Consider the following 21,705-nt stretch of genomic DNA (forward strand, 5'->3'; position numbering starts at 1 on the left):
GGCCTTCTTATCCTTGGACTCGACAAGAATTTCATCCAGTTGATCTCTAAACTGTTTACTCCTAATAAAGGCCAAGAAGCTAGGCTGACTCTGGCAGGAGTGTCTGTTGACCGGTGCACTGAGACTGCTGAAGTCAAAGCTCTTGCAGAAAGCGTTACAAAGTCTAGGCTAACCATCAGAAATGAGTCCAGACATATGCTTTGTTAAAATAGCTAGAAAGGCAACGATTAGCAACCGGATTCTCCCTCATTTGCAAAGTCATGAAACTGAGGCGCTTGCCATGAGAGATGTGGCAGTTGAAACTCTGATAAACAGAGTCATAGCATAATGAGACTGCTGTAGGTCTGTGTTACTCTTCCTATCTATAGAATCCTTGAAGGAGTCTTTCCCATCCTTAGGCAATGCCACTGGAGCATCCACCACTGGGATCTGTAGGAGCCTAGTCTCTTGGAGTAGAAAGGAGTAAAGGCATTTAGCATGTTCCAGATGCAGTCTCTGACTTACTGGAACAGCCCTTTCTGCTTATGTTTCAGCTTTGAAGAAGGAAGGAAAAGGAACACTAGATCCCAGGCCTTGGTGCTAGAGAATATGTCAGGGCCATTTTCAACATCATCGTCATCACTATTGAAAACTTTAGAATGCTGTACTTCAGAGCAGAATTTTTTTAAGAACCCATAACAAGGGAGGATGCTCCTCATGTAAGAAAAGTCTCTGTGTCTGCCATGTTAACAATATTGGGAGGGCGGGGGCGGTTGTCATCCTCTGAAAATCCTGCCTTCTTCCCGAAGTCCCCAGTAGCAGTATCAGAGTAAATGATGCAATCCTCACTGTTCTTGGCTACTGACCCCTTTATTGTTGATTTAGCCTAGGAAAAAGCTTACAGCCTCACCCAAAAGGCTGGGCACCTAGATGTGCTGCCACACTCACTCCGCTCTGCCATTCCCTAGGGGGCTTTCCAGCATCATGGAGAGGCACAAAACGCAAGCAAAAAAAGTCTCCCTGCTGCCGGAAAGTCCCCCAAAAGGTGGCATAAGTCCAAATCCCTGGCCACCAGCAAAACAGAGGCAATGTCCAGGTGGAAGCCAACCAGTGTCACTCCTCCCCCAGTCCTGCCTCTGGATTGCCTCTGCTATACTGGTGGGAGGGGAGCACAGGGACACTTATGCAGCATCAGTGACACGTTTCATTGCCATGGAGGAATATTGTGGCCGCCTGCTAGTGGATCTGCAAGTGCCCCAGGGAGGACAAATCTGCCAGCGTGACCCCTTCCTGACTCCAGAGAAGATGGGTAGTGGAGTGCTCAAATGTCCCAGAATACATTTTTTGCCACTATACTAAACTCATATACTTTTTGTTTCCTACTATTGATGTGAAGCCCATTCTAGATACTCCACTTATTGTTATCTCTGGTCCACATCAGCAATACATGGTCTATCTCAAAAGGCCTCTGAAACAATTAGCGAGGTATGCGAATGTAAAGTGTCAATCATTTGAAATACTTGATATAAATGGTTGTTGTATTTACATGGTAAGGATACCACAGGCTTTAACACCTGAAGAGGAATAAAATTTCAGATTTCAATGGGGCTTGCACACAGTGTATCCATTCTATCTTGTTTCTTGCAATACATCACATGATCAGCTGTTCCCATTTGAACTGAACCTGAGATCAAGTAACTGAGTGGTGCTACACTTCTAAAACAGCTGTAGAGGGAGCCAAGAGCTAACTACACACTATAGTGCAGTGGGTAGAAGACAAACTCAATACCATTTTTTTAAAGTAGCTTCAGAAAAGGAGAATTGAGAGAACAGAAACAGAATACAAAATTGGTTGTAGTTTCCTCACCAAGTTGCGGGATATGCGGTAAATCTGAACTAACTTTGGAAGATTCTTTGCAAAGTATGCAAAAAACCTGTGAACAAACTGAAAAACAACTTCTGCCTTTGTACTCATGCCACCACCACCAATTTTTGATGAATGGTCCATTGGGCACTTACCATGAAGGGCCCTTCTCCTGGTAGGCAAGGAGGACATCTCAAATAGGGATTTCCTTCCTCTATCTTCAGGAGGCAGGAACTGAATTTTCGTCACTTCCTTTGCTGTCCTCTGCTCCCCCTTCTCTCCAGTAACGGATTGACCACGTAATAGAGACAAAAACACTCAAAGCATAGCATGAGAATTCCCAAAACTTAATAACTGATCAACAAACATTTTCCCCAAAAACATATTTGATATTAGGGTGTTGAACGAATTGTTGATTGATACCATGCTTTCTAATCTTGAAACTGAACTAAACTGAGGGAGGGCCGAGATATCCTCCTTGCCTACCAGGAGACAGGCCCTTCACAGTAAGTGCCCAATGGACGATTCTCCTGAAGGCGGAGGTCATCTCGTAGGGGACCTACCAAAGCACTGTCCCCCCTTGTCCTCTGTGGTGGGAAGAATCACTTTCCTATAACATGGTTCAGCACCCTGGTACCAAATACAGTCTGGGCAGCTGCCCATGAATGAAGTTTATAGTGCTTAACAAACTACGAGGATGAGGACCAAATAGCAGCCCTGCATATATCCTTGACCAAAACTTGCTGTCTAAAAGCAGCACTGGCAGATGCACTTCGAATTGAGTGCACTGTTATACCTGAAGGTTCTGACAAGTTAGTGTTCCTGTAAACTTCCTTACAAAGTAAGATCGACCTGGATCCCCCTTGATGATTTATGTAAGCTTTTGCTGCCACATTGACTGTCCTCGTTGACTCAAAAGATATCTAAGAGCTTTTTTTGACTACTGTGATCTCAACAAACTAAAACTAAACAGTGAGAAGTCAAAAATAATCGTATTTTCCAAAAACTGGCGTCCTCTTTCCTGGAAAATCAACAATATTGAGATCAAGCAGGTACAATCCTTTAAATATTTAGGGATCACTTTTCAATACAATCTAAAATGGTCCCTTCATAGATCCTGCTTAATCTCATCAACCAGACGATACCATGTCTGGCATAATCAGATACACTACAGGAAGAGCCAATCGAGTAAAGCCCATTAAAAAATTTTCCAAAACAAAGTTGTTGCCTAAAATCCTCTACGGCATCCCAATTTGGATAAGCGATTTCCAACGTGATGTTGAACAAATCCAAGCATATTTTCTGAGAAGGATTTTGGGAGTCCCGAATAGTGTTACCTATCCAACTTTATGTCACCGAGTTGGCCTCTCATAATAATGGAAACAGAAGCTTGGATTGCCACCATAAAGTACTGAAACAAAATACATTTTAGATCACTTGCAGGTGATATAAACTCAGAGCCTTTTAAGAACCAATTTTTTCAATTCTGGTTGGTTCAAAGTCATTGAGAGAACAAAATCAGAACCATAGGATTTGATTTGGACAATGTCCGGACTGATAGTGAACTGCATATTTTCAAATGAATCCGAAGACTGGGGATCTGGAACATCATTGTTCTATCCAACAAAGTGACTGTCTCTCCCGGCTCCTCGAGATACAACAAGTTACAGAGCAAGAGCTAAATATCTCTCATCTCTGTTGTCCATCAACCAGCGTCGTGCATTCATGCTAGCAGCGCCTCAATATTTTCCATCGAAACCTCAGGGGAGATACCTCAGATCCTAAACATCAAGAGACTGCCGTTCGCGGATGTGGACCTATAGAAACCATAACCCATATTCTTCTGGAATGCTGTCTTCACAGTAACCTGGCATGATTTTAATTCACCCTCTGCTGCTTCCAAGACTTGAGCGCTCCAAGTTCCAGGCCACTCGCTTTCTGCTAAGTGTCTGTAATCCATCGATCACCTTGGCAGTGGCTAAATTCTTGGAAAGCATTTTAAATACCCATATTTAAATGTTTTAAAAGTTTTCTCCTTTAAATGTTTTAAAAGTTTTCTCTTTTCTCTTTTAAATGGAAATAATTTGTATGCCATTAAAGGTTAAAATGAAAATGAAAATGACTGTCCTCATCAGGACATGCCGGTGTCTTATGACGTCCTTGAAGTGTAGTAGCACCAGGTATATCAGTGAGTTTCCAGGATATTGATTGGTAATCTGCTCTGTACCAAGGACCATTGCCCTTGGACCAGTTGGGAGTGCAAGGTGGCACCCCATCCTTGGAAACAGGCATCCGTAAATATCAGTATGAGGTCTGAGAACAGATATGTCTTCCCTTGGTCTCTGTTCAACTGATGTCCAGTTGAAATGGTTGGAGAAAGGCCTGCAGTGGCCTGGCGTGGAGTCTGGCCCATTGTAGTGAATCGATTGCAGCTACGTACAAACCCAACAAACTGGCCAGCTGCATTAGTGATGACTCCTTGGTGGTTATGACTCTGGCCATTGCTGCTTGAATCTTTAGAATCTTGTCCTTTGGGAGGTTCTTTAGGAGGGTTCTGCCATTCCTTCTTGATTCTTTTCTCAAACGATTCTGGTAAAGGGAAGAATGTTTTGAAAGTGGAAAGTAATCTAGGTTTCCCTTGGGACAGCCCTTAATGGGTTTAATTTGCTGGTGACTGGTTGGATCTTCTGCATCAGCAGTGTCCTGGAGATCTAAGGCAGATATCGTTTTTGCTATCAGAAAGTTTAGGTCCTCTGTTCTAAAGAACCTGGGGGTCTGATCTGCAACATCAACTGCCCACTCCTCGCTATCTAAAAGAGTGCTCTCTTCCAGGTACTCGCCCTCGCTAAGGCCCTCAGCGCCCTCCATATCAGGGTTTTGCTGGTAAGATTCCCTGGCAGGACACCCTAAGGAGTGGGGAAGTGGAACATACTCCTGGTGGGTCTGATTGAATTATTGCTTGATAAACTGTGTCATTAGCTGAGCAAACTCTATTTGGGGAAAATATTGCTCCATGCCCCCAGGCTATCTGATAATCCAGGGAGTCCTGACCCTTGGTTTCCATGGGTAAGTTCTGTCCCTTCCACCCTTTGGGGTCTAACTTGCTGAGTTTCAGAAGAGTCTTGCAACATTTGGGCAGCGGGGTCGGCTTCGCCATCTCCGGGAGATGCCTTTTTGCCCCTGAAGGCACTAAGTGATCTTTTGTTTTGCCGCTTTGTTTTGCCGCTTTTCTTCTGAGCAGTGGCAGAGCGCCAAGGGGGCGGGGGGTGCATCATGCACCGGGCGCACGCCTGGGGGTGGAAAATCGCCCCCGGCCCCTTCCCTTTTCCCCGCCCCCCGCAGCCCCCCCCCCCCGTGGCACACACCCCGGCACCACTTCCCACATTTACCTATGTTCCTTTTCTTTTTTTGGTACTTTTTAAGGCTGAAAAAAGTGGCCTATTTACAATTCAGTCTAAAAACTGCCTGAGGAACTACAGTTCCCAGGAGACCTTGGGGCTCACAACTCTCCATTCCTACTGCAGGCCCCTTCTCTCACTTGCCACACCTGAGGGTTTCCAGTCCCCTGGGACGATCTCCTGGACTGCAGCAGGAGGAGAGAATCAGAAAATTTCTTTTCTGCTCACAAAAGTGCCTTCTATCTGTGGAAAATTTAGCCTGAATCTAATCCATTGTTTTGGGGAGAGAAAACAGAAGCTCTTCATCCTCAGTCCGGTTAGAGCTGAAAAGCTGTCCTGAATAAAACTAAGGACAGTTGATGATTTTTTTTTCTCTTTTGAGCCAGGAAGAGAGGAAGGAGAGTTCACTGTGCAATCTATCCTCTCTTCCCCCAACATGCAGACATTGCCTAGGCAATAGCGTATACAAAGTGTCTGGCATTCCCACTGTAATCATTCAGTTAAAAGGCTGACGAATAAAGCCAAGTTTGTAAAAATAAGGCACCTGTCCTATTTTCCCTAGTTACACATACTATTGACAATGTAAAGAAAGCGCTAAGGGCTGCCTTGTCTCCCTCCTCTTTTGGATGAATAGGAACACATGCTGTTGGATCAAAAACTATCAGCATAAAAGCATCAGTGATTTTCCAGCTGAGTGGTAAAGAAGTCATGGGTGGAACAAAGTCTCTAGGAAGGAAATACAGATGGATGAACATCCTCCAATGACATCTTCCTGCCTTCTCAATTTGTCTCCAGGAAAGCAGACTGGATGTTTGTTTTTGTTTCTATCATTCTTTTTCACAATATATCCACAGCAACTGTTTTTCATCTGTAATACAAGTTATTCTGTCTCAGACTCTCACATGGCCTTTTCCACTGTAATCTTGCATACGGGGTACTAGTTATTTTCTCTCTACCACAGTTATAGCCGTCATTTGAGTAGTACCAAGACATAGCCATCATCAACAGCAATGACCACATATTACCTTTAATCACACAAGACAGCAGCAACACTAAAGCTGCCTGAAGTCAGCAGTATAGTGATTGTTATTTTTTTTTATTTATTAAATTGATTATACCGCATACCCACCCACGAAGGAGGTGCACAATTTCAATTCAAAGTGCTGCATATGACCTTTAAAGCTTATTAAGGCCTAGGGCCCATACATCTAGAACTCTTTCCTACATGCTCTTGTGCGCCATAATCTTGCGTCCTGTCGTATAAGTCTGAAGTCAGGGAACAGCCCATTGGACCCCTACTGTGATGGGTCCTTCCCCACTGAGGAATGGAGAAAATCTTGTTGGGTTATTCAATCAGGGATTGATTCTGCACAGCAAATGTATAACGGGTCGCAGTCGTTATAAAGGAACCCATTTTCTTGTTTCCTATTCACATGAGTGCGGTGCAGGCAGCAAACAGAGCCCATTGAAACAATCCAGATTGCTTTCGCACCTTCACATGGAGACGCTTCTCTTTTTAAAAAAATTCCTGCAACATATGCCTAGCTACGCCGAAATGGATCAATTAATCCCTACAGCCCTGTGATTGTCCCACACTATGATCGGCTGCACCTCCATAGCTGCGCATGTGCAACGTGCAAAATAATAAAAAAGAAATAGAATGGCAGAGCAATGGCAGGCAGATTCTCCCTGACTGTGGACAGAGCATTGGAAGGGAGGGAAATAAAGTGCCTCTTGCCTGGCCTTTCACATGGGAGCGGCTCCAACCAGGGATTTTGCAAAAGGATCGCTGGTTTAGTGATTTTCAAAAATCCCAGGTTAAGGGAAATAAAATGGGAGAGACTTGTTTTGGGGACAGGATGTGTGCAAAGGCCCTCCCCAAATGGTTTGTCATGCATCCTACAGCTGTTATATTTGCCCTGTGTGGAATCCACCAGGGATGCAGGAACTGTCCAATCCGGGAGGCAGGAACTAAATTTTTCCAGCTTCCTTGTTCCTGTAGGAGTCACCCTTCTCTCAGTTCAGGAGACTCTGTAAGCAGTCTCTCACTAAATTTAAACTGAACCACTGCCATGGAACTTAGGCAACTATGTACAACTAAAGATATGCTTAAGGTCTAACTGAAAGGAATAAGAAGTTGAAAGAGACAGCAGAAGAGTGATGCATGCATACAATGACTACAGGAGGGCCAAGATGTGTTCCATTCCTCAGAGAGACGGACATGGTAAGTGTCCAATGGGCCATTCTCCCCCTGAGGAGGAGGACATCTTGTTGTGACTTCTCAGAGCAGTGTCCTTTATTCAGTGGGTCATTCACACTAGCTTTGTAATACGGCCTGCAACACTCTTCTACTGAAGGAGGCATCTGCTGACTGGTTGATAAAGAGGCCCAAGTAGCACCTTTGCACACTTCTTCCACGGAAGCCCATTTTTTAAATGTTTCATTCGTGACTGCATTCCAAAGTTAAGAAAGGAAAATCTGGATCATGGCCTTGGAGTCTGAGATGCATAAGTGGAAGCAGGCTGTTTGGGAGTGATTAGCTGGAGTTTTAACTGATACTTTTAAGAATTTGCAGTCACTTATGTGTAACTTACAGGGGGGATCATATTATAACCTTCCCAGACTTTTGAGGACAAGGTAAGTTTTAAAATTATTTTTAAATCCCAGTAAATAAGGTTTTTTTTTTAAAAAAAATCCATACCTAACTTTGTTGAAAAACAACAATACCAACAACAACATAGCCAGTAAGAGTTAACAGAATAATCACAGCCAGCTTAGAAAATCTTGAGCCAGTGAAGTGTAGTGGTCAGAGTGCAAGACTAGGATCAGGGAGACCCAAATTTAAATATCTTCTTGCCATGGAAGTTTGATGGATGACCTTAGGTCAGTCACACTCTCGGCCTGACCTACTCTCAGAGTTGTTGTGAGGACAAAACGGAGAAAGGAAGAATGTTGTAAGCCACTTTGGGTTCCCACTAGGGATAAAACTGGGATATGAAGGTCCATTTTGATCACTTCAGTGCTTCCAAATAACAGTTTCATAAGCGCCTCTCCCTAGTTTAGAAACTTGAACTGGACAGTGATGGTTTTTACACTAAATACTTTACTCCAAATGCTTTTTACTCAAAGTTGAATTATATTTTAGTCACTGCGTGAATAATTTCCTGCAAATTTCTAACCCCACCCTCCTACACACACATGTAGAAAATACAAGAAATTCCTGCACTCATTAAATCTACTCCATGGTCTCTCTAAAACACAAATAGCCCACACAAACCACAAAAATCCATTTCCCAAAGCACTCAAATTTTTGTAATGCTTTGAAGCTCGTGGAAACTTTTCCTAATTCAACAAACCAACATTTTATTTATCTCCAACATTTCATTAATTTAAACCAATGTTTCGAATGTATTTCATTAAAAGGGAGTTTCCCGACTGTTTCCACCTCAGACGTATTAAATATTCATTCTGCATATCTATCAGGCTGGTACCAGGACTTGTGCACAAAAATGCCACAGCACGCATATGCGCGCGCACACACACACGCCCACAAACACACATACCTTACCCTGATTCGGATCCAAATGTGCATGATATCTATTTAATATCTCAAAGCAAAAGCTGTAGCTGCTCTTATTACTCCAACTATACAACATATAAGAAACTAGAAGAAAAACAAACAGAAAGCAGATTTAAACTGTTTGACAAAGAAGTACATAGTGAAATAGTTAAAATTTAGAAACCAAACTGCAAAAAGATTCATAATATCTAGATCCATAATTGAGCTCAGCATTGTGCCTGATTAGGAAGGACTTGTAGGCATGCTGTGACGGATTAAGCTTTTATGTGGTGAATTTGAAAAGGTGCAGTTCAGCCAGAGCTGGCCAAGTGTTAACCAGAGCGCAACCTGATTGGCTGGCTGAAATGCAGTAGCCAGGAGGAAAAAGCAGGAAAAGCCTGTCAAAACGAGAGATTAGAGAAATTTCAGAGTTTCTGAAAGTAGTTTGTGAGCTTGTATGACTCAAAAATCATGTCAGTCAGATTCAGTCAGAAGAAATCATGTCTAAACCCAGAGGAATGAAGAAGAACACTTAGGGGGCCAGTATTCTCAAAGAGATCTCAGACTGAGAGGAAAAGGCCTTGTTTTCACCAGCAGCTAGAAGTTCAATTTTTACCTCAGATTTTGGTGGCAGCTCATATATTACTTTCCTGACAGGATTTTTTCCTGAAGCCCCATTTTCACTTTCCAGAGGACGCTCTCCTAGCTACATCTAACAATATTTCTGCATTACTACACTCACGTACCCACACAGGCCTTTTCTGCCAAAAATCTGGACATTGAAACAACCATCTTTAAGTAAAGCTATATTCTTGTATCTGAAACAGCCATTTAAGTGAACCTGCATTTGCTCTGTAACCTCTAAAAAAAATCTGCCTAAGGAAACCAGAAATGCTTAAGTACCTCTCTGAAACAACTTGAGAAGAAAAGCTTGTAAAATAAAATCTAGTTTTGTTTTATCTTTCAAAAGTCTCTCTAAATTCAATTTTTACCTCAGATGTTGGTGGCAGTTTATATATTAGTTTCCTGACAGGATTTTTGACAGAAAAGGTCTGTGTGGGTACGTGAGTTGGGGAGTGCCTAGGTCAGGGGTCTTCAAACTATGGCCCTCCAGATGTTCATGGACTACAATTCCCATCAACCCCTGCCAGCATGGCCAAGTGGTAGGGCTCATGGGAATTGTAGTCTATGAACATCTGGAGGGCCATAGTTTGAAGACCCCTGGCCTAGGGCATCAACAGCTACCAAACATCCTCCATCCTCAGCAACACGCTTCCCTCACTGCTGGGCCTCTGTCTCTCTTCAGGGAGTGATTAACAGCTTGAATCCAAATTGGGACTCATAAAGCAATCTTGAGGCAACTTTAACATTAAAAAATTTGAGGACAGGAGGAATAAAGGAATGGTCACAGCTGTAGAAAAAGTGTAGTAATGCAGAAATACTGTTAGATGTGGCTAGGAGGGCGGCTTTTCTATGGACTGCCCATGAAAGGTTATGGGAGAATGAAAGGTAGAGATAGCACTTAACCTGAAAAATTGGGATACTATTCATTGCCCAAGTGAACTTCTTAAAGAGCCTAGAGAACGGACCATTGGATACTTACTCGGAAGAGTCCTTCTCCTGGGAGATAGTGGGAGGTAGTAATCTCTGGGAGGCAGCAACTTGAATTTTAACTTCCTGTCTTGTACTTTATCTCCATTTTGAGCCAAAATTCGACTGACATATCATGGAACCTTAAAAACATTTAACCATAACAAACACAACCATATAACATTCTTAATCCATGCATTATGCAAAAAAAAATCTCTTCTGGAAGGGAAGGTAATGAAGGAGAAAAGAAAGAGGGAGCATATCTGGATAGTATGTCAAAGGGAGGGCCAAGATGGCCTCCTATCCCCCAAGAGAAGGACCCTTCCCAGTAAGTATCCAATGGTCCGTTCTCCTGTAGGCGGAAGCCATCTTGGTGGGACCTCCTACAGCAGTGTCCTCCAACTAGGGAGGGTTAGACATAATTGTCCAGAATGTGCTCCAGCACTCTCTTACCAAATGCCGTCTCTGCAGCCGCCCATGAGTATAGTTTGTAGTGTTTTACAAATGAAGATGGGGATGACCATATTGCAGCCTTGCAAATGTCCTCCACGGAAACTCTATTCTGAAATGCTGCATTGGCCGAAGCACATCTAACTGAATGTGCCATAATGGGATCAGTAAATTGATGGCCTTGTGAGCCTCTATTGTACAAGCCTTTAGTGTGGAGCTAATAGATGACGCTGACATCTGATGACCTATGTTTGGATGTGAAACATTAATGAAGAGGCTGTCTGACTGACGTATACTTACTTTCCGTCCTGATGATGAACACCTTTAAAGCTCTGCAGGCATCTAGGTTGTGCCAAAGCCTTTTCGTAGAGTGAGAAGGTTTGGGACAAAAATTAGGTATAACAATTTCTTGTCTCAAACGAAAAGAAGAAGTGGCCTTAGGTTTGAAAGTGGGGTCTGTTAGTAAAATAACTCTATTAGGATGAAAAATGCAAAAAATTGAGTTGATTGATAGTGCCCGAAGCTTGGAGAGCTGTCTGGCTGATGTGATGGCCACTAAGAAGAGAGCCTTCATTCGTAGCCACCTCAGATGGATAGGTTGTACTGGCTCAAACAGAGACTTTATAAGTGCGGATAGAATGGGGTGTAACCTCCAGGACGGAAATCTGTGTACTGTCGGGGGTTGTGTTTGACGTACTCCCCTAAGAAATCTGACCACGTTGGGATGACGTGAAGCAGGAACCCCTTGGAAGTCCGTCCAGACGGTGGACAGAGCAGCCACCTGTTGTCTCGACCCCATGTTGAAGGAATTCCAACACTGAGGACAAATTTGGGCAAGTAGGATCCAGATGTTTACTCTTGGCCCATCTAACAAAAGTCCTCCAGGAGGCATTGTAGATTCGCACTGTGGCTTGTCATCTGGACGCCAGTAGTATGTTTGCCACCTTCTTGGAGTACCCATTTCTTCTCAGTTTCTCCATTTCAATAGCCACACAGTCAGACAAAACCATGCTGTGTTGGCCAAAGCACATTTAACTGAATGTGCTGTTGTGTCCTGAATGTCATTCTTTCCAGTCTCTGGGGTGATATCGCCCAGACAAACTTTGGTAAGGTTTTCCTCTTGTCCTTACCTTCCACAAGAATCTGATCTAATTCACTTCCAATAAGCATCTCTCCGTGGAAGGAATAGCCAGCAACTACGATCTTTGATTGAGGGTCTACCTGCCATTCCCTCAGCCATGCGTATCTTCTTGCAACAACTGTCGCGGCCATAGATCGTGCTGCAAAGGATATCACGTCAAAAGTTGAATCGGCGAGGAAGGAGTTTGCCAGTAAAGCACGTTCCAGACCCTCTCTCATTCCTGGTTGGAGCAGGTCTAACAGCTGTCTGAGCCAGACGATAGAGGCCCTGGGCAAAATAGAAGATAGAATCGTCTTGACCGTGGCAGCCGCCCACTCATGAGCTCTTCTAAGAGCAGCATCTGATCTCTTATGTAAGGAATTCCTCGGGGACCCCTCCCCTTCTTTGGACACCACACCTCTGGGTTGCAAGTTGACAATTGGAGCATCTACCAAAGGGATTCAGAGAACCCTATTAAAATAGTCTGGAACTACATATAGTTTTGGGGCAATTGTAGGTAACCCTCGACTAGATGCTGGATTTTTCCCAATCCTTTCTGATCCTGGACTCAAACATTTCCAGGATGAGAAAACAGTGAGGGCGCTCTTCTTCATTAGGAAAGTATTCTTTGTTATCCTTTGGCCTTCCCTTGATTGGTTGACAGCTCAAGGACTTAGCCCCAGGAGGGTCCTGCGCATTCTCTGTGTCTTGAAGATCTATGCTATGCTATGGCTTTAGTAAGGAGGAAGGGCAGGTCATCCACCTTAAAAAATCTGGAGATTTGCTCTGTTGGGTCTGTAAGGGGTTCCTCTGAGTCAGAGAAGTGTTCTTGGTAATCCATGCTCTCCCCATTACTAACTTGATCCTCCCCCCAGGGAAGGAGAGAGGATCCCTACAGGAATGACCATGAAAGGCTGCCTGAAAGCCAGCAGGGGATCTGGAAGCTGGCTCCTGTATCTTGGAGGTCTATGTCCTCAACCGCCTCTTTCATGGTTCTGGAGAGGAGGGCTACAAGATCCTGTAGTGAAAAACCCTGCCACCCCAAGGAGTTGCCTTCGGTTAGGTTGTGATCAGCTTGCCCAGTAAGGGAATCCCCCTGTTCCCCACTGCGCAGGACTGTCTTGCCTGGAAAGAGAAGCCTCCGTCGTTTGTGGCGCTGTGCATTGTATGGCTTGAGAGCTTGTACTTGTGTCGGGCTCCAGAGCTCCTGGCTGGCGATTCCCCAGTTCGCATCTGGTTGCTTCATGAGCTGAGCTATCGTTGGTGCGCTCAGGAGCGCCCTCCCAGCGCTGTTCTGGCACACGTTTCTTTTTCTTTGCCTGTGTTGCTTCGTCCCATCCTTGGTCAGTTCGGCAGCTGCCTGGACAGGCTCCGGAGCCCTTCTCATTCCCTGCAGCTGCCTGAGGGGGAAGTGTTCCTTCGTGCTGCTGCTGCTCTGGTGCCTTCTGCAGCAGTCCAAGTAAAAGTCTCCCTCAGGGGAGAAAAAGAATGAGCCGCCATCTTGGGGGATCAAGTTTGGCGCCAAAACACACTAGCTCTACTCTGTCAAAAATGCCTGACGTCCTCACACACAAATGTGGGAGGGGAGGGATCACCAGACAACAGAGGATCACACAAAACAAATTCTAGACAAAAAGACCATCCCAGGACAAGACACAGGTTCCAAATCTCACAGACACAAGGAGCGGCTGAAGGTCCTTGCTCTCCCAATTGAGGCAGGAAAAATACTAGCTCAAAATGGAGATCAAGGACAAGACAGGAAGTTAAAATTCAAGTTCCTGCCTCCCAGAGATTGGGGTATGAAATCACCCACCAAGATGGCTTCCGCCTCCAGGTGAAGACCAATACCTTGGTTTTTTATAATTAATTGCCAGTTCATTGGATTCACAGTAGTCCACACAGAAAGTATGCTAGACAACCAGTCTCTACAGGAGAAATCAAGTGAAGAAAGGATTACATTTTCCTTCATCTCACTCCTATCAAACTGGACAGTTACATACCTAGGTATTTATTAACAGAGTGCCCAATGAACAGACGTTTCTCAGACATTTAAAAAACTTTGTTCAAAAACGGAATGCACAATGACTGTAGACATACTGCTATCTCCGTACAACAATTAGGTTTGACCTTTAAAACACAAGTGATTTAGTAAATGACATGAATGAAAACTACACCAACATCATTTGCAATAGCATGTAGAACATTCAAATAACCCAGATCTCTGTAGACTGCAAAAAAGTTGAAAACAGAAAATATTTTTAAAGTACAACTGGTCTGCCTTTTAAGCCAATTTGAACAAAGAACAAAATATGCTGATTTATTCAAATTTAAGATTATTCAAATGTAACTGTGATGAAGATGTAGCATCATGTTGCAACAGATACTAGAAACTGAATGAGTATTAAAACTATTCCTCTTATACTGATTGAAGCTTTATTTAGCAACCACTGGCTTCAACTGGAGTACAGAAGCATTTTCTCCTCATAAACCAGATCATCCCTGAACCTAATCCTAAAGCAAAGTTGTAATTTGCAATTCCATTAAATCCTTCATTTTGTGGCATTACAGCCAGCTGTCATGAAAAAGGCGACTTCATAGAAGAATTACTTAGGGGGGAAATGAGACAGAAAACCAGAATAGATGTTGGAGGGACAAATGTCCTTTCTCAAATTCCCAAATACAGGGAAATAAATATCAAGAATCGTCTTTATTGGATTAAGAGAGGCACACTAATAATACCAATTTAGGGAGAAGGTGAGTTTATAAACTTTTAAATTACATAAATTCCATGTGTTAATTCCCAAAGTTCAGGAATAAGCCTAAGTTTTGTTTAATACTGTATTTCCTTCGCTACCAAGAGATACTTGTACAAACATAACTTTACATTACCAGTGAAAACTGTAAACATTAGGGCAGCAAAACATGGTTCAAACAATCAATAAATATCAAATGAATTTACTGTGGCATAGCTTTCCTAAAATCCACTGTGAAAACCAGTCACTTGGGGACATATTAAAGAAGGAGTCCAGCAGATACAGCATTTCAAGACCTAAGTGAATTACATTACACTGCAGAGTGCAGATAAAAACAAGATGCAGCCCAAAGAGTAAATGATTCAAAATGAGTACAGGCTACTCCCAGCATGCGATGAATTCACAAAGTCAGGTGAATAGTGTACACAAACTTCTAAGAAGTAATTATTTTCTACTGGTAGCTACTGAACCCAAGGCGATAATAACAAATACATATTGGAATTCCAACTTAAGAGCTTCATAGTGGAACCTCATTTTGAACTTGGGGGGGGGGGGGGGGCTTAAGCATAGCAACCTTAAGTCTAATATGGAATATCCAAGGAAATCAAAATGATCCTCCTAGTGGTTAATCATTAGGGATATAAATTTTGGTTTTTAAAAGCAACTGTTTAAACTACGCATTTTTGAAAAAAATGTTTAAACATTAACAATTAACATTTCCTGGGTCAGCCACCTCAGCTTTCTCCCAGCCTCAATTCAGGGTTGGGGTTCTCTGGTCCCTCTTTCTTCTCCCCTTTCTATCCAGCATTCCTTCTCCATCTTTCTTCTTCCACTGGCCTCCCACCCACCTCCTCCTCTCCCCAAAGCTGGTGCTCTCTGGCTCCCCCCCCCCCATGCTTTTTACTACATATTCATTCCCCCTGCACCCCGTTTCATCTACCCCGTGCGACACCCAGACTGTTTTCTCTGAGCCAATTACAGCCCTCCATCACTCTCAGAGCCCTGACCCATCCCCAAATGGATCTAACCAGTCTTCATTTGATCAGGCTCCTTCCACCAGCTGCAACGGATTGCACATGTCCCTGCCAGGGAGCTCAGAGCCAGGAACAACAGATCTGGCCTGGCTGGCCGACTAGTCATCAAGCTCATGGCTAGGCATGCTGACAATTATTTGATGCAGGCTGAGGCAATGGCTCAGGTAGATGGTTGCATCTGTATTACCAAAAGGTGACATCAGTACAACAGCATTCTATTTGAGGGTATTGCAGTAGCATAAGTTATCAATGTTTGGTAATTTCCAAGGGCACTGAGGAATATTCCTGCAACATATGCATTAGCTCTCCAGTGTTCTGAGATACATGTCCCTTGCTGCAAAAAATATTTTATGGTATATAACATATGACTGATCATTGGAACCTGTTCCTTATATGAAAAAATACACTTTTTGGAATGCAGTTATATGTATTGGATGTAAGAATATCAACTTATATTAATCAAGATGACTAGTTCATACTTTCTTACATCCGCCATCTTCTTAATCTTTAATTATAGAAACACAGTGACTAATAGTATAATCCTAAGTAAAAAGCCTCCACTGGGCTTAGACTGGAGTAATTCCGAATAGAACTGAACTATGTGAACCCACCAGGAAGCCGGTGCTTGGGCCATGAACTCACCTGTCTTTCGGCAACTCAAAATGGACTGAATAATTCTCATATTCATTCAGGGCTATATTCTAATGCGGAAGAATACCATTTGCTCAATCGTTCAGGACTATATTCTAATGCGGAAGAATACCATTTGCTCAATTTGCGCAATCAAAAAATGCGGAAGAATACCATTTGCTCAATTGACTGTACTAACATATTTTTCTGAGAAAGAGTATAGCGATATATGGGGTATCTACATGAGAATTTTGTGCTCAGTTTCCTCCATCAGCCATCTTATCCTTTCCCTACCAGTACAGTGGAGAGCTTTTTACAGTTTTTTTTTTAAAATCAGTATTATCATTGTGATATAGCACACATGTAGAAAAATCTAAAACCTTTTAAAAAGGTGTAACCCTTCCCCTCCCCCGCCCCCCAAAAGCAGAATTCCATCTAAGATCTCATGAGAAAATGGGGCGAGGGTGGAGAAACAGCTGAAAAGAGACACTGGGAAGAAAGCTGCATGGCTGGATGAGATCTCCATGACCTACAACTGATCCAGTTTCACAGCTTGAAATGATCTATTACAACAATCTACTCAATTCTCAACATTAATTTTTTAAAAATATAAGTCTGGCAGCCAAAGGGGCTAATTCAAGGAAAATGGCACTGATTTTGACAGGACCTTTTAAAATGTGCAACTTTCCATCCAAATACCTTGCTAGTGCACTTGGACAGTATTCTTCTCATAAAGATTGTAACAAATTAGATTTGAAAAATAATATACTGAGAAAAAGGTAAAGCATGGAAAGAGATTGATTTGAAAACAGCATCATGTGGATGCCCTTCACTGCAGTTTGGAAGCCAGGGTGTGAAAAAAAACCCTCCATGTAAACACAGCCTACAGAAGGAAAAAAATCTGAATTTTTCCTTCAAGTGTATTCACCCTGTGAATTTGCAATAAACATTTATTTAGCCACAGACAGAGGCACTGAGAAGAGTATATGTACAACAGCTTCCTTGTCTGCATCTACAACAATAGTTGAGCTCAATCATATATTTATTTAATTCAGTCCAGCTCAGTGACAGTCAAGGCAGAATACAAAATATAACACTGTATGTGCCTATGTTATAAACTTTTCCATTGACAGATCTACGTTCGGTCAATAGTGGCTCAGTTGAAGAGGAAGCAGCGTGCTTCCACAGCAGACAATAGTCCCAAATGACTACCTGTTTCCCTGGAAATAAGACAGGGTCTTATACTAATTTTTGCTCCAAAAGTTGAGTTAGGGCTCATTTTCAGGTGATGTCTTATTTTTTTCCATGATTTTGCGCCACCCACATGACCAGATCAGTTGCCTGGGGAATCTGTAACTAGGGCTTATTTTTGGAGTAGGACTTATATTTCAAGCATCCTCCAAAAATCCTGAAAAATCATGCTAGGGCTTATTTTCGGGGTAGGTCTTATTTTTGGAGAAACAGGGTACCTGCATTATAACTCATTTTTAAGCGCAGGATTTGTCAAAACCATTATTCTGTGCTGTACTGCATATGATACTTTGATAGAAGAGCATTTATCATGCATTGAACAACCATCAGCAAATTTATCTTTTTAAAATGGCGGCATACGTTTCCTCTGCAAAAATAGCTGCTGGAGCAGAAGCGGGCATTTCTACCTCTGAAGTGAACACTCCCTCCCTGAAATATTGTGCACTTGTGTCTGTAGTGGTGGTGGCAGCAGCAGACAAATATGCATGCACCAGAAGAAACTCCCAAGACCCAGCAGCACAAGCAGGCATTTGCAGGCAGAGAGCACAGTCGCCGCCATCCACTTCTCCTCTCCCTCCTTCTCTTTTACCTCTGCCTCACTTCCTTTCCTGGGCATGGAAGTCAACTAATCAAGACCCAAGGCAGCCAGCCAGACTCAGGCAGGCACTGCTTGTGCAGGTTCAATACAGAGAATGCGTTACTGTTCTCACCTGAAAGGATCTTGCTGAAAGCTTGGATGGTGGTGTTGTGTCTAGTGGCAGCAGCGGCAGCAGTGGCCCTGCTGAGGCAGGCAGGCTGAGGAAAAGTACTGAGGCCAGTGCATTGTGGGCTCCCGTCCTGGAGTAGGGCACTTTGCTCTGCTAGCTCTCTAGTGCTGCTGCTGCTACTCTTGCCACTCCTGTCCATAAGCCAAAGAGTGCAGAGATCCAAGGCTCCACCGCCTCCAAAGACATACCAGGCGCATGATGAGAGGTTAGCTGTACTGAGAGAGAAAGGAGTGCAGTCCTGGTTGCCAGCCCAGGGGAAAAAGAGAAGCAAAGGAAAGCTGGGAGCCACAGACAGACACACACGCTTCCTCGCTCACCCTTGGGGCTAAAGTCTGTCAAAAACCAGTATATATTTGCAGAATATCATTATGCACAAGTACCACAAGATGTAACTGAATGGGATGTGCTTAGGAGTGCATTATACACCACTTCTACACAGCACATGTTCACACACTCAAGAGGGGGATGTGCAGAAATCTATTAGCATGCATGCATTTATGAATACAGCCTGTCTGTGTGAAAAGCAGCAGATCCTTTGAACTGGGGGGCGGGGGGCGGGCAGAACAAGGTAGGCACTAGGGCCCAAGCAGAGCATTCTACAACAAAAAAGGTCCAGGAAGTGGTAGCGGATGGATATACAATTCTACTTTGATCTTTTGGTGGAAAGGGATATAGTACTATATCTTAAAACACACTGCTGAATAAGAAGCCTTTACATGTCTTATGAAAAACAGGAAGTGAAGGTGCCCTCTGTACGTCTTTGGGCAGTCCACGTCACTTAAAGGAACAAAGTTACCTGGCACCTCCAAAAACAAAATGTGGATTAAAGAAATTAAAGTTAGAATCAGGATTGCCATCTTGTTTACTGTGATATGATATGCAATGTAATGAAAGAACTGTATACCAATTTATTTTTAGTAGTTCTCTCACATTTTTCTTCCCTCAAAGTAGAAAACAGTAACCCTAGTGTCCATTTACTTGTCCAAAGAGGATACAAAGAATTTTTTTAATTTCCTATGTCCCAGCAGATATTGCTTGGTCAACAGTTTGTATGTAAAGTCCAGTCAAGTTGCATCTGGCTTAAGGAGACCCCTGCAAGGCAAGTGAGAAGAGGCGGTTTATCACTGCCTTCCTTTGCAGTATTCCGTCCAAGTATTGACCCTGCTTAGCTTCCAAGATCTGACAAGATCAGGCTATATCAGGGTTCCCCCATCTTTTTGAGCCTATGGGCACATTTGGAATTCTGAAACAGTGTGGTGGGCATGGTGCAAAATGGCTGCCCAAAAATGACTGTCACAAGAGGTGGAGCCAGCAACAAAAATGCCTGCTGTCGCCTGCAGTCACACAGCCAAAGCAACATTTTAAGAAATCTGCACAGCCAATCAAATCTCCAGTGGCCAATCAGAAGCCTAGCTGGACAAAAGGCCCATCAGGCTCCACGCACTTTCTAAAAACACTTGTTAGGTGCCAGGAAAGGAGTTGGCAGGTGCCATGCCCTCAGGCCTCATGTTAGGGATCTCTGGGCTACACCATAGCACCTTTCCTCCCTCTTGATCAACAACAGATGACCAATGTCAAAATCTAAAAAGGCATTTCTACCTACTGGCTGAAGAGTTCCTAATTTGAAGCTTGACCTTAAGAGTTGTTTTATTTATACCAGCAGAAGATCAAGGTTCTGAAACTGAGACCACTTCAAACTATCAGCTATGGCATAAGATGACTTACTCTCTCTGAACATGTTCGCTTAACTATTCTTGGAATCGCAGCATAAACCTTTTAAGTTAATAATGTCAAAAATGCTGCTGATACAAAAATGGGCCTTGCTCTCTCTCTGTCAAGAAGAATGAGAAGAAAGTTAGTCTTCTCTGGGTTAACCACAGCCCTGTGAGCCAGAATGAAGACACTGCATACAGTGGTTAGAATGAGCAGCAGCTCATTCCCCATAATAATGTATAATAATTGAAATGTGACCACATGGTCTCTACGTGTGTGCACACTAGGCCAGAAAAGATTTATTCTAGTCAATTCTGATTCACATCCCTATAACTGCAATGTTTTACGTTAACTCCCTTAGGGCGTACAGTGCGGATGGAAAAGCGTCAAGAGAGCCAGCACGAACGGATTCCTCAAAACTTCACACACTTTATTCGGAGGCCAAGTTTATTCGTCAGACGGACGGGGTTGGACGAAGAGCTGGAGCCCTGCGTCTCATGGCAACTGTCGAAACAAGCACCACCACCACAGGCCATAAAAACTGAGGCCAAGTACTTTGAACTTCTTTTAACACTTTGCAGTGTTACGAGGGCAAGACGTTGGAGATCATCATGAATGGCCCCAGCGTTTCTCAGAGCAGTCAGGCACACTTGCTGGGGAGGGAGTTGCACTGAATAAAGTGGAGTCTCCTTCGCGAGTCCGGCCCTGGATCGGGACTACTCCTATCACGCTGACCTCGAATCCCTCCCTCACCCTCGCTGCTTCCTTGCCTCATCTTCCACCTCCCCCCTTCCCAGCCAAACCGCGGCTGATGCACCCGCGCCACCTTCCGTGGCCTCCCCCGGCCCCTCCATCTCTCATCTCTGCCCAGCAACGTGAGAAGAGGGCAGGGACCTTCGAGGGAAATTCTTCCCACTCCCCCCCCCCCCCCCCGCCCCGGTCCCTCCCGCCGGCGCCCCTTTACCTTGTAATCCTCGTGGCTGAGGTTTTGCAGCCGCTCCTTCCCGGAGGCCGCCCGGATTTCGACGACGCCGGCCGGAGGCTCCGGAGGATGCGCCGAGGGCTGCGGCTCCTGCTGCCGCTTCGGGGGCCGGTGGGCTCCGCGCTGCCCCACGCTCAGCGCCCCGAAGTCCAGCGTCTTGCTCTCGAAGGCGCCCTCCACGCTGCAGAACATCCCGCCGTACTTCTGGCGGGGGACCTGGTCGGTGGTGCCCGGGCGCGCCAGGTACACGGGCAGCTCCTCGTCCGCCGCCTCGGACTGCCCCCGCTCCCGGCCTCGCCTCCCGCCGCTCGAGGCCATGGCCGCCGCAGCCGCCGGCGAGGCAGAGCTCCAGCGACGACGGGGTGGCGGCGGCGGGTCCGCTCCTTTCGGCTGTCTGTAAGAGAAAAGGGGGAGGCTCCAAGCGCGCCACAACCGTCTCCTCTGCCGCCACCGCCGCGCCTCAACTCAAGCGCGGAGTGACTGACTGAGGGACGGAGCGAGAGAAAGAGCGCCTGCCGGCAGGGAGGTCACGAAACTGCCGGCACCGCCACGAGGACTTTTTACACGAGCCGGCCCGGGAGCAGCCGGTCTCCTACCGCTCCCCCAGCCCACCCC

At 44.5% G+C, this 21,705-nt stretch overlaps 1 protein-coding gene across 1 annotated transcript in view; it reads right to left on the reverse strand.

The window, feature by feature from the left end:
* The window catches only part of DPYSL3 (dihydropyrimidinase like 3), a 77,265-nt gene extending 55,560 nt beyond the window's left edge, over positions 1 to 21,705 (reverse strand). Inside the window, exon 1 of the mRNA XM_048488088.1 lies at positions 21,073 to 21,705. Within this exon, the coding sequence (XP_048344045.1) occupies positions 21,073 to 21,408 (336 nt within the window). The 5' untranslated portion in view covers positions 21,409 to 21,705. The remainder of the gene's footprint in view (positions 1 to 21,072) is intronic.

The sequence above is a fragment of the Sphaerodactylus townsendi genome, linkage group LG03 (assembly GCF_021028975.2).
Source record: "Sphaerodactylus townsendi isolate TG3544 linkage group LG03, MPM_Stown_v2.3, whole genome shotgun sequence".
NCBI lineage: Eukaryota > Metazoa > Chordata > Lepidosauria > Squamata > Sphaerodactylidae > Sphaerodactylus > Sphaerodactylus townsendi.